Genomic DNA, 16,505 nt, shown 5'->3' on the forward strand with positions numbered 1-16,505 from the left:
AATTAGTCAAACATGATTTGTCTTTCATAAAACTATGCTGACTCTGATGGATAGCATTTTGACTTTCCAACTGCCCTGATTTTGCTTCCTTGATAATTGACTCTCGCACTTCCCCAACAGCAGATGTTAAACTAACTGGTCTGTAATTTCCCACATCTTGCCTCCCTCACTTTTTGAATAAGGGCATAATATTAGCCATTTTCCAATCCACCTTTCCTGAGTCCAGGGAATTTTGGAATATTATAACCAATAGATCTACTTTCTCTGCTGCAACTCCTTTAATATCCTAGGTCATCAGGCCCGAGGGCCCTGTCTGTCATTAATCCTAATAGTTTGCTTCGTACCTTTTCCCTATTGATGTCGATTGTTCAGTTCTATGTTATCTATTGTCTCTGACTTGCCTGTTCCAACAGAATGGTACTGATGTCCTCCACTGTGAAATCTGAGGCAAAATATTGATTCAGCATCTCCACCACCTTAGTATTCCCCACTATTAACTCTCATAAGGACCTGCATTCATATTAGTGAATCTCTCACCTTTTATATACCTATAGAAGGTTTGCTATCCTTTTTGATATTTTGTGCTAGTTTTCTTTTTATTATGTTTGAAGGTTGTCTAATCTTCCATCTTGCCACTGGCCATTGCAATATGGTACAGCTTAGTTTTTGACTTTATATTGTCCTTGACCTCCAATGTTTACATTGTAAAATATGATTTAATAAAGTCAAATTTGAGTGTCAGAAGCCTGGCATTGGTCTAAGATTGTGCCTGTAACTTGTCTCTTTTTGAGTCTCGTTGACAGCCTGGAGCTGCCCTACTGCCTGTACATTTTTGTGACTGATGCTAAAGTTAGCAACAAAGCAGCTTCAGTAGTGTGGATAAATTTGAAGCAGATTAGGGCTTTAAAGTAGTAAAATCTTAAAAACGACAATATTGAAGTGATTATCTTAGTACTGTGGTGGTCATGTTAGTGAAGTAATAATGCAGAAAACTATTTCCGCTTCTAAAAAGACAATTTTGCAAACATCATTGTTTTAAAGTTGAATTTAAAAAAAAACTTATGTCAGTAAAAGTGACTGCGAGGCTGGCAAGTTTATTTTAAAAACCAACTCATAGTAATGATCGTTTAGGGAAGAAAATCTGCTATCATTATTGATTTGGTTGAGTCTTCATTCTCCTGTGACATTCTGATGAAATTGAAAATAAAGTCCAGCATCACCTTTGGGCGACGGGTAGGCAATAAATATCAGCCTTACTAGCAGTTCACATGTCAAGAATTAATATTTAAAATATAAAACAAATGAAGAAACTTAACAAAAACATGAATATAGTATAATGAGAGGAGAGGGAGCGAGTGAAGTTTACTTGAAGGTTGCAGTTGAGTATGGTAGTAGTCAAGATGGTGTATTTTAACTTAAAATTTGCCACTGATGACTTTGCAGAACAGAGAAAGGAGATGAGAAGACAGGTGAAAGACAATGCTAGGTAAGTAAAGAAGCTTGCCAGTAAAGGCTAAAGACCACTAAAGTTATTCTACAGCTGATTGCAGCAAGGGGAGAGGAATCACCATCTTAGTGCCAAGCCTCAAGAAGCCCCAAGATGAAACTGTAAAAATACAAGTTTTGCAAATAGGTTTATTCTCTGTCATCACACTATAAGGCTTTTAAAGTATAATTGATTTGATTGACTGAGCATCTTGATTAATCATATGACATCATATTTTGGAATTTTTAATTGAAAACCACCTATAACCTTGAACAACTTTGCTTCGCAGCTTTTTTTCAACTCAGTCTACTATTATTAAAAATATGAACTAATTTGGTGAGCTAGTTCACATAATTGGCTTTCAGCTTTTGTCAGTGTTTCATTTTTGGTTTTTATTTTCGTCTCCCTCAGTGGTCCTAGCATCACCGTATTCCAGTCAATTTTATTCACTCCACATGATACCGAGAAATTGTTGGAGGCAGTGGACATGCAAAGTCTTTGGGCATTCTACCAATAGTACTGAAGAGTTGTGCTCTAGAACTTGCCACATTGTAGCCAAGCTAGTCCAGTACAGCTACAATACTAACATCTATCCACAACCCAACAATATGGAAAGTTGTCCAGGTTATGTCCTGGACACACACATCAAGACAAATCTAACCTGAATGATTACTGCTTCATCAGTCTACTCTTGATCATCAGTAAAATGATGAAAGGTTCATTAATATTATCATTAAGCAACACCTATTCAGCAATAACCTGCTCAGTGATGCTTAGTTTGGATTCCACAAGAGCCAGTCAGCTCCTGACTTCATTACAGCCTTGGTTCAAAAATAGACAAAACAGCTGAATTCCACGGATGAAGTGAAAATGACCCTCCCCTTGACATCAAGGCTGCATTTAACGTGTGGCATCAAGGAGCCCTAGCAAAATGAGAATCGATGGGTATCAGGGTAAACTGTCATCTGGTTAGAATCAGATCTGGCACAGATGAAAATGGTTATGGTGATTGGGTGTCAGTCATCTGAACAGGAAATCCTCCGGGTTGTGTCCTACGTCTCATTATCTTCAGTTGCTTCATCAATTAGTTCCCTCCACCAAAAAGTCAGGAGTGGGGATGTTTGCCAGTGTTGGGCACCATTTACAACTTCTCAGATACTAAGACAATTCAAGTTTAAATGCAGTAAGACGTGGACAATATCCAAGCTGAAACTTTATTGCTGGAACAGCACAGCAGGTCAGGCAGCATCTAGGGAACAGAAGATTCGACGTTTCGGGCACATGCCCTTGTTCCCTAGATGCTGCCTGACCTGCTGTGCTGTTCCAGCAATAAAGTTTCAGCTTTGATCTCCAGCGTCTGCAGACCTCACTTTCTCCTCGTGGACAATATCCAGGCTTGGGTTGACCATCTCCAGTAAGGGACAATTTAACCACAGTCCCTTGGCATTCAAAGGAGTTACCATCATAGAATCTCCCATTACCAACATCCTGGGGGTTACCATTGACCAGAAACTCAACTGGACGTACTGTATAAGCTACAAGAGCAGGTCAGAGGCTAGGAATACTGTGGCAAGTAACTCGCCTTCATGATCCCAAAGCTTATCCACCATCTACAAGGCACAGGTCAGGAATGTGATGGAATATTCATCACTTGCTTGAATGGGTGCAGCTCCACCAACATTCAACAAGCTTGACAACATCCAGGAAAAAGCAGTCCATTTGCGTATCACATCCATAAGTCCTGTTTTCTCCACCACCAACGCTCAGTAGCAGCAGTGTATACTATCTACAAGATGCACTGCAGAAATTCACCAAAGATTCTTAGATATTACCTTCCAAACCCATGATCACATCCATCTAGAAGGACAAGTGCAGCAGATAAATGAGAACACCATCACCTGCCAGTTTCCTTCCAAGCCAGTTCTATCCTGACAGAAATATATCACTATTCCTTCACTGTTGCTGGGTGAAAATCCTGGAATTACCTCCCTAACGGCATTGTAGGTCAACCATCAGCCGTTGGACTACACTGGTTGAAGAAGGTAACTCACCATCACCTTTTGAGTGGCAACTTGGATCGGTAATATTTGCTGGCCAACCAGTGGCACCTGCCACGAGTGAGCATAATTTATCTATTGCATGGTTTTTACGTACATTTTATCATTTGTAGCATATATGTAGTTCAAAGGTCCGAAAGCCTCTGACAAGCTACTGAGTGTGTATGGTGGCACAGAGGTGGGGCGGCGGGGGGGGTGTGATGGTGGACAGGGGGCTAAGAAAGTAGGATCTTAGCCTGTTTAGGTAAGGGGATAGTGGGATAGTGTAGCACATTGGGGGAGAGGAGCATCAATGTGAGTGACTGGAGGAAGGTTTAATCCCTCTAACGTTTTCTGATATTTCTCAGAACTTTCTGAAGTCTCCATCTCGGGTTTGGAGATTTTCTCAGGGTTTTAAGCACCAATTTCCTCCTGGAAACTTAAACTTAGTAGATAATTACTTTATAGTTAGTGTATTGAGACTTGGGACAGGTCCCATCACATTCAGTGTTGAACTATAGGAAGACTAAATAATCTGATGAAAAATCCCAAAATGTGACCACATAGATTTCCATATTAAAATGAGTCACTAATCCATTGGTCTGCTAATTTTGTTGCATTCTCATTATGTGGCTCATTTATCCAGAAGTACTCTACATCAAAATTTATCCTTTAGTATTTTGTATTTTTATTATTAAACATGTTTTTCTTTACAGGCTAATTATACAGACCCACAAAGTAAACTACGATTTAGCAGCACAGAGGAGTTCTCCTACATTCGTATGCTTCCTTCAGATATTGTGACTGGTTATTTGGCTTTAAGGAAAGCAACAAGCATAGTACCATGAAATAGGACACAGTCATCTCTGAAGTATATGAAAACAATAGGACACAATCGTCTGTCTGAAGTATGTGAAAACAAATTTTCTGTTGGGCGAAGGAACACATGGTGACTTATGACATTTGGAAGTTCCTGTACATCTCAACAAAAGAAATTCTAGCAACTGGAGTTTTGGCAACAGAGATTTTAAGTAAATTGTAAATAGGAAATGTAAAATACCATAAAACTACAAAAGCTCCCCTGTTGAAACTTCAGGATGTACAGAAAATGTTACATGTACAGTTAATATATTGTGAAACTACTCTTGTTTTTTTTCAAAGGATGCTGGTTATTAAAAAATGTTTAATGCCATTAGGGCTAACCAAGCAAGGATAAAATAGAAATATGATGAAGTTCACAACATTTTTCGATTTAAAATAAATATTAATTTTGGAAAATATTTTTCTTGGTCTTAGTCAGTTTTTATTCATTAACTAACTCACGGACTTAACCAGGCACTGGAGTAAATAAATACATTTAGTGATTCAACTTCACAAAATATAATGGTATAATATTTAATGAAATTATATGTTACTCATTCAAAGTACATATTTCTATTAACTGCAATTAGTGAGCAAAACATTGACACATTGAGACAGATGCATACATTTTTGACACATCAGTTTTTTTTTGGTATCTTTGCACCATAGAATTGTGATAATCATTAGCACAAAGTATTGATATAGCATTTAAGAACTGTATTAGTTTTGCAGTAGAATCAGTTAAATTAGTTTTTATGCAAACTATGTTTTTGAAGACTGTCAAGACAAATTTAACAATTTTGAAGATTAGGTTGCTTGACTTGCCTTCTCAACTAATCTTTTAGTTATAGTTTTGACAGATGTGGGAAATTATCTGTCATATATAATGAATGCAGTGTATATTTGAAAAGGTTAATGCATTTGTAATTAGTGAAATTAGAGCAAAGTGATTTGCAGGGAGACAAAAGGAGTAAAAAATAAGTTGATGTTGCACAAGTTCCGAATCCAGTTAGGCATTCGTGGAAAGGGCTAATTTTTCAAGTTGATTTTGGAGGGAGCAATCTGAAACGTTGACTGCTTATCTCCATAGATACTATCTGAGATAGTGAGGATTGTCAGCATTTTCTAGGTTTTTGTTTTCAAGTTTCCAGTTTCAGCTATAATATGTTTTTGGTGTGTTATTTGGTATAGGATTATAGAGAGTGATGCATGTATAACACAAATTACAAAACCTGTACGATTTTTGAAACCATTGCTAATCTTATTAAAAGAAAGTAACTTTTTTTTAGCAGAAATGCTCTAAACCCTGTATCATATTTTTCATGAAGATAGTCCAGGGTAGATGCAAATTGTTGGAAGTTACAATAAATTCTTTATAGACATCGTTAGCCACCTTCTTTCTCCCAAACTTATTTACCATTGATGGAAATGGAACCGAATCATTTAAAGGTATCCATCAGCTTGATTAGGACGCGAACAGATTCTCCTCTTTGTAAAGTAGCTTTCCCATTTTACAAGTGGGCAGCATATTAGCACATAGTTGGTAAACTACCAGCATCTGTAATGGGAATTTTCTGTGCAAACTCATTGTAATGAAACTCCATAGCATATTCATCTCATCATATTCTCATCAGTTGCGACAAAACCTATTAAGAGCTTGTTATTTCATTTGTAAATGTGTATGTTTTAGATTTACAAAGGAAAAAAACAAGTTCCATGTGTCAGCAGCAAACAGAAGAGGCTTGCTACTATATCTGTATGTGTGACGGGTGCAGTATAACATGAAGCCAAAGGCAAGTGATCAATTAGATTTATTTTTAAATTCTGCATGTCAGTATGTTTTCATTGTCTGATTCAGGACACAGTGTTAATGCAGGCTACAATTCCAGGTTGGATTGAGCTAGTGGCATGGCCTCCTGTAGTGATCTACAAGAAAAAATGATTTGGAGGTGCTGATGTTGGATTGGGGTGTACAAAGTTAAAAATCACACAACAACAGGTTATAGTCCAACAGGTTTAATTGCAAGCACTAGCTTTCAGAGCGCTGCTCCTTCATCAGGTGATTGTGAAGTATAAGATTGTAAGATACAGAAGAAAAAAGACCGCCTTCCTTGCCACAAGTGGACCTTGTCCACAAAGTACAAACTTTGTTTCCTGTGGGATTTTGTATCGCAGATGTTTGTTGAGACTGGATCATTAAAAGTCTTAGCCTTGAATATATTTAAATCAATAAGGGAATCAAAGTTTATGGGGAAAATGGTGGAAAAGTGGAGTTAGGAATCTCATTGAAGGACAAAGCAGACTTACTGGGCCATTTGGCCAACTTCTGCTCCCATGTCATAGAGTCTTTCTATGCTATTTGTCGCACAGTGTTAGCTGTATATCTTGCTTGCAGAATCTGAAGTCATCTTTACCTCTGCTTTAAACATGGTCTCGGCAGCATCAGTGGTGAATGGTCTGGCAATGGTGAGCGCTGATTCCGCAGAAAAAGATGTAACGCACTCAGTTGCATAGTTAGTGAGGGGATAAAACTGAAGATCTACGTGAGAGATTTCTTTGAACCATGTCAGGGAGAAGATGCATTGAATCTCATTTGACAAAACTCTTCCAGAAACTGTGTCTGGAAAAAGCTGTGAACTATGATTTCTTGGAGAATAATATATTCGAACAAATGCAATAATTCACAAGAATGTTAGTTATACTGCAAGTCATTAAACTTAGTTAATTCCACATGAAATAATGATAGATTTCACTAATTCAGGAATTATGCTGCATTCTGCACTTCATTCTACTCCCTCTATCAAAATGCCTCATTAATCATATGGCTAATTACACTGTAGCCAACAAATTATAATTCTGAAGACTTTCTGTATCTACTGCTTCCATGGATACTTTAATTCACTTTAAAAAAGGAATAACCTGCATTAAAGTAGACAGGAATCTTGAGCCAGGAGTTCCAAGTTAGATGATCTAATTCCGCTTTCTCTAGTGGTCCCCAGCTTATTGATACCAGTCTTCAGCCACTTCAAAATTTTCATTGATTCACTCCACATTTTTTGAGAAAAGGTTATGGGCCCTGTCAACTTACCAGCAAAAGTACTGAAGACTTCTGCTCCAGAACCGGCAGCTCCCCTAACCAAGCTCTTCCAGTACAGTTACAATACTGGCACCTACCCAAAAATATAGAAAGTTGCCCAGGTATGTCCTATGCACAAAAAGCAGGACAAATCTCACCTGATCAATTATTGCCCCATCAGCCTATCAGTAAGGTGATGGAACATGTCTCCAAAAGTGCTTTCAAGCAGCACCTGCTCAGCAATAACCTGCTCAGTGATACCCAGTTTGGGCTCCGCCAAGGTCACTTGCCTCCTGACCTCGTTACAGCCTTGGTTCAAACATGGACATGAGCTGAACTTCAGAGATGAGGTGAAAGTTATAGGCCTTGACATCAAGACCACATTTTACCAAGTATGGCGACAAGAAGCCCTGGTAAAACTGGAATCAGTGGGTATCAAGTGCAAACTCTCGGCTTTTAGGAGTCATAGTTAGCACCTAAGATTGCAGGAGATCAGTCATCTCAGATCCACAGCTGCTTCATCAATGTACTTGTCTCCATCAGAAGTGGGAATGTTTGCTGATGATTACACAATGTTCAGCACCATTTGCAACTCCCTAGATACTGAAGCAGTCCATGTTCAAATGCACAAGATCTGGGCTTGGGCTAACTAGTAGCAAGTAACATTTGCACCACACAAATGACCATCCCCAATAACAGACAATCTAATCACGACCCCTTGACATTAAATGGTGTCACCATCACTGAATCTCCCACTATCAACATTCTGGGGGCTACCATTTACCACAAACTCAATTGGACTCACCATATAAACATAGTGGCTACAAGAGCTGGTCAGAGACTAGGAATACTGCAGTAAGTAACTCTCCTTCTGACTCCCTAAACCTTGTCTATCAACTATAAGGCTTAAAAGTTAGGAGTGTGATTGAATACACCCCACTTGCCTGGATGGGTGCACTCCAACAACACTGATGATATTTGACACTATCCAGGACAAAGCAGCCTGCTTGATTGGCACCACATCCACAAACAAATACCCACTGACACTTGGGAGCAGCATTAAATACAAGATGCACTCCAGAAATTCACCTAAGCTCTTTTGACTGCACCTTTAAGTGTTCATGTTTTTAAATCTACAAGGACAAGGGTAGCATTTCCTGAAGAAGGGTTTATGCCCGAAACGTCGATTCTCCTGTTCCTTGGATGCTGCCTGACCTGCTGCGCTTTTCCAACAACACATTTTCAGCTCTGATCTCCAGCATCTGCAGTCCTCACTTTCTCCTCAAGGGTAGCAGATACACAGGAACACCACCACCTGCAATTTCTCCTCCAAACCACTCACCGTGCTGACTTGGAAATGATCACCCTTCCTCACTGTCACTGGATTGAAATTCTGGAATTCCCTCCCTAAGGGCAGTATGGATCTATCTATAGCACATGGACTGCAGTGGTTCAAGAAGGTAGCTCACCATCACCGTCTCAAAGGCAATAAGGCACAAGCATGGCCAGCTACAACATCCTTGTCCCACAAATGAACAGAAAAAAACAACATCCATGTGTGTTAGAACATGCATCTTCTATCATCAACAATGATTTCTAGTTTTTTTGTTTAGTTTTTTGTCATAGTGGCCTTCTTGGCAACATGAAAATCTAGTCCCCACCTCTATTAGAATGCTTAAGGCCAAATTCATTTCAGCAAACAGATTCTCAACTTGTATTGGTTTTACTTTGATATTCTGATCTACTCTACATCCATTTATTCATAAATTCATTATAATATTTAGTTGGTCTTTTAGATTTACCGTTAGTTAGTTTTGTTTTAGTTTCCTTATCAGCCAGCTCTATCAATAATGGTAAACTCACTCCTGTAAATGCAACCTATTTGAACTAAGCATTTAAGTCTTGGCTAGATCTAGCTAACTTGCTACAAAGCACATCCAACTTTAGTGCACACAATATTTAGCCATGGTGCTTGGTACAATAATGTTAATTTTGTTCGGATGTAAAGAAAATCAATTCTACAAAGACAGCTGTTTTCCTATGAAAGAAGTTGAATAGTCTAAATGGAATATTTTTAGTATATAAATCCTCTAAACAAACAATTTTTTTTAACCCAATTTAACATTTTCTTTTGTGCCATATTGTAATGCAGTCATGCTTATTTTTCTATTATCAGTTTTTGGGGACTTTGACTTTGATCTTCCAAATGCTATTATGCCAAGTTAATCAAAACCACTCTCCACCAGTATTAGCAGAATATCTTCCAGCATTTTAATCCTACACCAATCTATTTAAAGGTACGCATTTTGTTTGTATTTTAAACCTTTGCTGTTCCATTAACAGAAATAACCAAACATATGAAAACTCATTTGATATGTCAAAAAGCAAAATATTATGGAAATTGAAAATCTGAAATAAAACAGAAAATGCTGGAAGTACACAGGGGGCAGACAGCATTTACGGAGATCAAAACAGAACTACAGTCTCACATTGATGATATTTCATCAAAATTGCAAGGAGACAGAGATGTAATTGGTTTTGATCAGGATATGGGTGAGATTGGATATAAAAGTCTGTGATGGCGTGGAAGACAGGACCAATTGAACGACAAAAGAGTTGACTGGGCCGAAGAGAATGCTGACTGGGCAAAGGAAGAAATAAAAGATAAAAAACGTATCTGAAAGTCAAAATAAGAGAAAAAATGACAAGCATGCAAAGAATGGAAACAATGGAGACTTATCTGGATGCAGCTCTAGCAACACTCAAGAAGTTCTACATTACCTGGGACTAAGCAGCCCATTTGATTGACAACTTATTCACCACCTTCAACATTCACTTCCAGTAGTAGCAATGTGTACCATACATGAGATGCATTGCAGCAACTCACCAACAGCACCTTTCAAGTGAAAACTGACCTGGAGTTTTGCCTAGCTGTTTTGCAATAAATTATTCAGGTATTTGTAATGGTAGAAAGAATCATTTCTTTGGGCGAATAAAATGGTTGGCTTCATGCCAACTCAAATAGCATACCTGTGGAGGAACAAGGATCTTAAAAAATAATTACACTAAAAGTTTTTTTAAAAATTAATTCACAGGATGACAGAGTCACTGGCTAGCCCAGCATTTATTGCCCATCCCTAATTGCCCAAAGGGCAGTTAGAGTTAATCACATTACTGTGGGTCTGGAATCACAGGTTGGCCAGACCAAATATGATGGCAGTTTCCTTTCCCTAAGGGACATCAATGAACCAGATGGGTTTTTCCTGACACTCAACTTATGGTCACCATTAAATTCTTAATTCTAGGTGTTTACAAATTCAAACTCCACCATCTACCATGGCAGGATTCAAGCCCAGGTCTCCAGAACATTTCCTAACTTTCTGGATTAACAGTCCATCGATAATACCACAACGCCATTACTTTCCCTAGTGATCATTTGCAGATCCTCTATCAAAGTGATCCCCTACAGTTTGAGATTTTTTGTTGTTGTATGATGTTATTAAAACCATCTGTTGCCAGGTTCAGAAGATCATGAGAGACAAAATACATCTGCCGTTATTATAGAACTCGATCACTCAAAATTAGAAATGATTGCAATTAATTTGACTAACAATAATTTTACAGAAATACTTTTAATATGTATTTGCCAGGGTGATTTATAACTTAATTTTAAAAAATAAATCCCTGTGTGACTTTTCCAATTTGAAATAAGATGGAATAGATACTAACAATGATGATTTATCTAATGAAATATGTTGTGGGAGAGATGATTAAAGGTATTGTTTAATCATATACAATGTGATGGTTTTGGTTGGGACCCATTTATTGGACAGATCCAGTGTGAAGATTTGGTGTAGTTATAGATAAGTGAGTGAACAAGGGTCTGGTAGATGGAGTACAGTATTTGTAAGTGTGAGGTCATCCATTTTGGTAGAATTTACAGCAAAATAGACTGTTATTTAAATGGTGAAAAATTGCATCATGCTGCTGTGCAGAGGGACCTGGATGTTCTTGTTGCATTAATCACAAAAACTTGATTTGCAGGTGCAGCAGAAGGCAAATGGAATATTGTCCTTCATTGCCAGAGGGATGGAGTTTAAAAACAGGGAGGTTATGTTGCAGCTGTGTAGGGTGCTGGTGAGGCCACACTTGGAGTAGGGTGCACAGTTGTGGTCTCCTTACTTGAGAAAGGATGTACTGGCACAAGAGAGGGTGCAGGAGAAGTTCACTAGGTTGATTCCAGTGATGAAAGGGTTGGCTTATGAGGAGAGATGAGCAGACTGGCATTTTATTCATTGGAATTTAGAAGAATGAGGGGTGATCTTAGAGAGAGACAAATACAATTTTGAAAGGAATAGATAAGATAGAAGCATGGAGGTCGTTTCCGTTGGTGGGTGAAACTAAAACTAGGGGGCATAGCCTCAAAATTAAGGGGACTGAGTTGAGGAGTAACTTCTTCTCCCAAAGGGTTGTGAATCTGTGGAATTCCCTGCCCAGTGAAGCAGTTGAGATTACCTCATTGAGTATTTTTAAGCCAAAGATTGATAGATTTTTGAAGCGTAAAGGAATTAAGAGATATGATGAGTGGGCAGGTAAGTGGAGCTGAGTCCATGAAAAGATTAGCCATGCTCTTATTGAATGGAGGAGCAGGCTTGATGGGCCTGATAGCCTACTCCTGCTCCTATTTCTTACATAAATTAAAAAGTCATTAAAAGTCACTAATTAAGTAGAATGGTTTCATTTTTAATTAGAAGTAGGTGTCTGATAAATTTATTTTGTTAAACATTAGCTTGTCTCAATAAATTAATTTACATAATCAGATTAGATATATGAAATCATAAATTGCTGGAAATACTCAGCAAGTCTGGCACTTTCTGTGGACAGAAAGCAGAATTAACTCTGGTGTTCTGAAGAAGGGTCACTGAACCCAAAATATTAACTCTGCTTTCTCTCCACAGATGCTAACAAACCTGCTATGTTTTTCCAGCAATTTCTGATTTTGTTTCTGATTTCCAACGTTCGTAGTTCTTTGGTTTTTTTTTGTTAGATGTTATATATTTCACATTTGCTTTCGATAATCGAGGGGCGGTGTGGTGGCTCAGTGGTTAGCACTGCTGCCTCATGGCGCCAGGGACCTGTGATCGATTCCAGCCTCGGGTGGCTGTCTGTGTGGACTTTGCGCATTCTCCCTGTGTCAACGTGAGTTTTCTCTGGGTGCTCTGGTTTCCTCCCATAATCCAAAGATGTGTAGGTTAGGTGGATTGCCCATGCTAAATTGCCCATAGTGTTCAGGGGATGTGTAGGTTATGTGCATTAGTCAGGGGTGAATATAGGATAATAGTGCAGGGAAATGGGTCTGGGTGGTTACTCTTCAGTGGGTTGGTGTGGACTTTATGGGCTGAAGGGCTTGTTCCACACTGTAGGGATTCTATTGTATTCTAATCTATGGTAGTTCTGGCAATTCTGGACGCTCTGCTTTTGGGATTTTGCATAATATCTAAATGACAGTGTAACATAAAAGTTGCAAAAGAAACCATGCATGATCTGAGCTCAATGTTGTCTTTCAAATGTGTGCCTCTTCATTCATTATGAAAGTGGACTCATGCACTTTGATGAGTTAAGGCCCGATGCTGATGGTGAAGCTGTTTCATATACAGATAATTGGCAATTGAGTAAATAATTGTAATTAAATCTTGTCTTGATTCAACTAATTACTGAACTCTCCTTCCGAATAATAGAAAATACTACACTATCTCTATTTACTGACTTACTTATTGTTTCTTGATCAGGCTTCTGTTTCTGAATCTCTACCTCGCCCTAATTTAAAACAGCGATTGTTGACATTTTGCAAACTGGCTCGTCTGGCTTTGATACAACTTTACAATGTGTGCAGTTTTTTTTCAAACCTATGGAAATTTATTTTGTTGTTAAGTACAACTTAAACGTAACTAATTTACCAACTTTTTCTGCTTCTTCCAGTCTGGAGTTCTCTGCCCAAAGGCGAGTCCAACCCACAGTACTCTGATCTTCAGCGCAGTTAGGACAGGGAGGCAGGTCCTGCATCCACCCCAAACACAATGAGGACCATACTGTTGGCACCAATTTGATCCACATTAATCAGTGAAGCCAACTGCTTCCTCAAGGAGCCCTAGTTGCTGTGGCAGCATACACTTCTACATGTAAATTTTAATCTAGAGCTGTGAATAGTTAAGGCAGGGGCCTCGGGTTTTTTTTGCATCACTTGGCAGACCAGGTATCTCTCCCACTCTTACCACTTGCCTTGGTACACATTGGAAAGATCTACAGGTAGATATCTAACTTAAAACAAAGATCAGCTGATGCTGGAAATCCGTGACAACTGCAGAGATGGCTGGAAAATCTTAGCAGGTCCAGCAGCATCCGTGGAGAGAAAGCAAAGTTAACATTTTGGGTCGGGTAACTCTCCTTCCAAAGTGTTAACAATGCTTCCTCTGCAGAGGTGGCTGCCTGATCTATTGAGCTTCTCCAGCATTCTGTGGCTTTTTCCATAACTAGCTTATTTGGCTAGGACATGGACATAGCCTCCTTGACTATCAAGTTCTGGAGTAGGAGTTGAATCCAAAGCTTCTGGCTTAGAGCAAGTGCTAGGCATTTACTGCACATCCCTAATTACCCAGAAAGCAATTAAGAGTCAACTACATTGCTGTGGGTCTGGAGTCACATGTTAGCTAGACCAGATGAAGATGGGCGTGTCCCTAAAGGACGTTAGTGAACCAGATGGGTTTTTCCAACAGTTGGCAATGGTTTCATGGTCATCATTTGGCTCATAATGCCAGATTTTTATTGAATTCAAATTCTACAGCCTGCCCTGGTGGGATTCAAACCTGGATGACCAGATCATTAGCTGGGCCTCAGTATTATCAGTCCAACAATAATACCACTAGGTCATTGCCTCATGCCCAGCTTCATGAAGGACATCTCGTTCCCCCCGCCAACTTTGCATATCAGTCTTCTATGTGAAAGATTGGGTATTTATCTAGCTGTAAGAAGCAGTTTACAGTTTGTTTAAAATCCCTACAAAGGTGAACTGATCCGTTGGGTTGCACAATCACTAAGATTGGTGCTGCCCATTTGCAAACTGTACTGGTTTGATAATTCCTTGACTTTCCAGCCTTCTGATTTCTGTCTCTACTTTTGCATGTAAGGCAAGTGGCAGTGGACAGGCCTTGTTATCATGGAAATGCTTCCTTGTCAACATGTAAGGTGGCCTTTGCTCCTCTCATAGTCATAGAGATGTACAGCACGGAAACAGATCCTTCAGACAATGTCATCTATGCCGACTAGGTATCCTAACCTCATCTCGTCCCATTTGCCAGCACGTGTCCCATATCCCTCTAAACCTTTCCTATTCATATACCCATCCAGATGCCTTTTAAATGCTGTAATTGTACTAGCCTCCACCACTTCCTCTGGCAGCTCATTCCATACATGCTTGGGTGGCATGGTGGCTCAGTGGTTAGCAGCATCTGTGGAGAGAAAGCAAAGTTAACATTTTGGGTCCAGTAACTCTTCGGGTTCGATTCCCACCTTGGGCGTCTGTCTGAGTGGAGTTTGCATATTCTCCCGTGTCTGTGTGGATTTCTTCCGGTTTCCTCCCACCATCCAAAAATGTGCAGGTCAGGTGAATTGGCTATGCTAAATTGCCCATAGTGTTAGGTACATTAGTCAGGGGTAAATATAGAGTAGGAGAATGGGTCTGGCTGGGTTACTCTTCGGAGGGTTGGTGTGGACTTGTTGGGCCTGTTTCCATACTGTATGGAATCAAATTTAATCACTATGTCTGCGTGAAGAGGTTGCTCCTTAGGCTCCTTTTAAATTTTTTCTTCTCATCCTAAACCTATGCCCTCTAGTTCTGGACTCCACCACCCCAGGGAAAAGACCTTGTCTATTTATCCTATCCATGCCCCTCATAATTTTGTAAACCTCTATAAGGTCACCCCTCAGCCTCTGACATTCCAGGGAAAACAGCCCAGCCTATTCAGCCTCTCCCTATAGCTTAAATTCTCCAACCCTGGCAATATCCTTGTAAATCTTTTCTGAACCCTCCAAAGCTTTGAAACATCCATTAAGAGGGAGTCCAGAATTGCACACAATATTCCAAAAGTGGCCTAACCAATGTCCTGTAAGCCACAACATGACCTCCCAACTCCTATACTCAATGCTCTGATCAATACACAAAAGCATACCAAACACCTTCTTCACAATCCTTTCTGTCTCTCTGCGACCTCACTTTCAAGGAACAATGAATCTGGACTCCAAGGTTTCTTTGTTCAGCAACACTCCCCAGGACCTTACCATTCTGTGGGAAGCTAGAAAAGTGATTGCTGGACCTCTTGCTGAGATATTTGTATCATCGATAGTCACAGGTGAGGTGCCGGAAAACTGGAGGTTGGCAAATGTGGTGCCACTGTTTAAGAAGGGCAGTAAAGACAAGCCAGGGAACTATAGACCGGTGAGCCTGACCTCAGTGGTGGGCAAGTTGTTGGAGGGAATCCTGAGGGACAGGATGTACATGTATTTGGAAAGGCAAGGATTGATTCGGGATAGTCAACATGGCTTTGTGCATGGGAAATCACCTCACAAACTTGATTGAGTTTTTTGAAGAAGTAACAAAGAAGATTGATGAGCGCAGAGCAGTAGATGTAATCTATATGGACTTCAGTAAGGCATTTGACAAGGTTCCCCATGGGAGACTGATTAGCAAGGTTAGATCTCATGGAATAAAGGGAGGACTAGCCATTTGGATACAGAACTGGCTCAAAGGTAGAAGACAGAGGGTGGTGGTGGAAGGTTGTTTTTCAGACTGGAGGCCTGTGACCAGTGGAGTGCCACAATGATCGGTGCTGGGTCCTCTACTTTTTGTCAATTACATAAATGATTTGGATGCGAACATAAGAGGTACAGTTACTAAGTTTGCAGATGACACCAAAATTGGAGGTGTAGTGGAGGGTTACCTCAGATTACAACAGGATCTGGACCAGATGGGCCAATGGGCTGAGAAGTGGCA

General features: G+C 39.6%; 1 protein-coding gene across 4 annotated transcripts in view; it reads left to right on the plus strand.

The window, feature by feature from the left end:
- ino80c (INO80 complex subunit C) overlaps positions 1-16,505 on the plus strand; it is a 67,450-nt gene that overhangs the window by 39,175 nt on the left and 11,770 nt on the right. For 2 of the 4 annotated variants that reach the window (XM_043690052.1, XM_043690051.1), the window contains exon 5: positions 4,239-4,802. The exons of 1 other annotated variant lie outside the window; for it this stretch is intronic. In XM_043690052.1, the coding sequence (XP_043545987.1) occupies positions 4,239-4,370 (132 nt within the window). In that variant the 3' untranslated portion in view covers positions 4,371-4,802. Of the gene's footprint in view, positions 1-1,443; positions 1,477-4,238; positions 4,803-16,505 lie in introns of those variants that run through there. One more of the 4 variants, XM_043690055.1, reaches the window with a different exon arrangement.

The sequence above is a fragment of the Chiloscyllium plagiosum genome, chromosome 5 (assembly GCF_004010195.1).
Source record: "Chiloscyllium plagiosum isolate BGI_BamShark_2017 chromosome 5, ASM401019v2, whole genome shotgun sequence".
NCBI classification, from domain to species: domain Eukaryota; kingdom Metazoa; phylum Chordata; class Chondrichthyes; order Orectolobiformes; family Hemiscylliidae; genus Chiloscyllium; species Chiloscyllium plagiosum.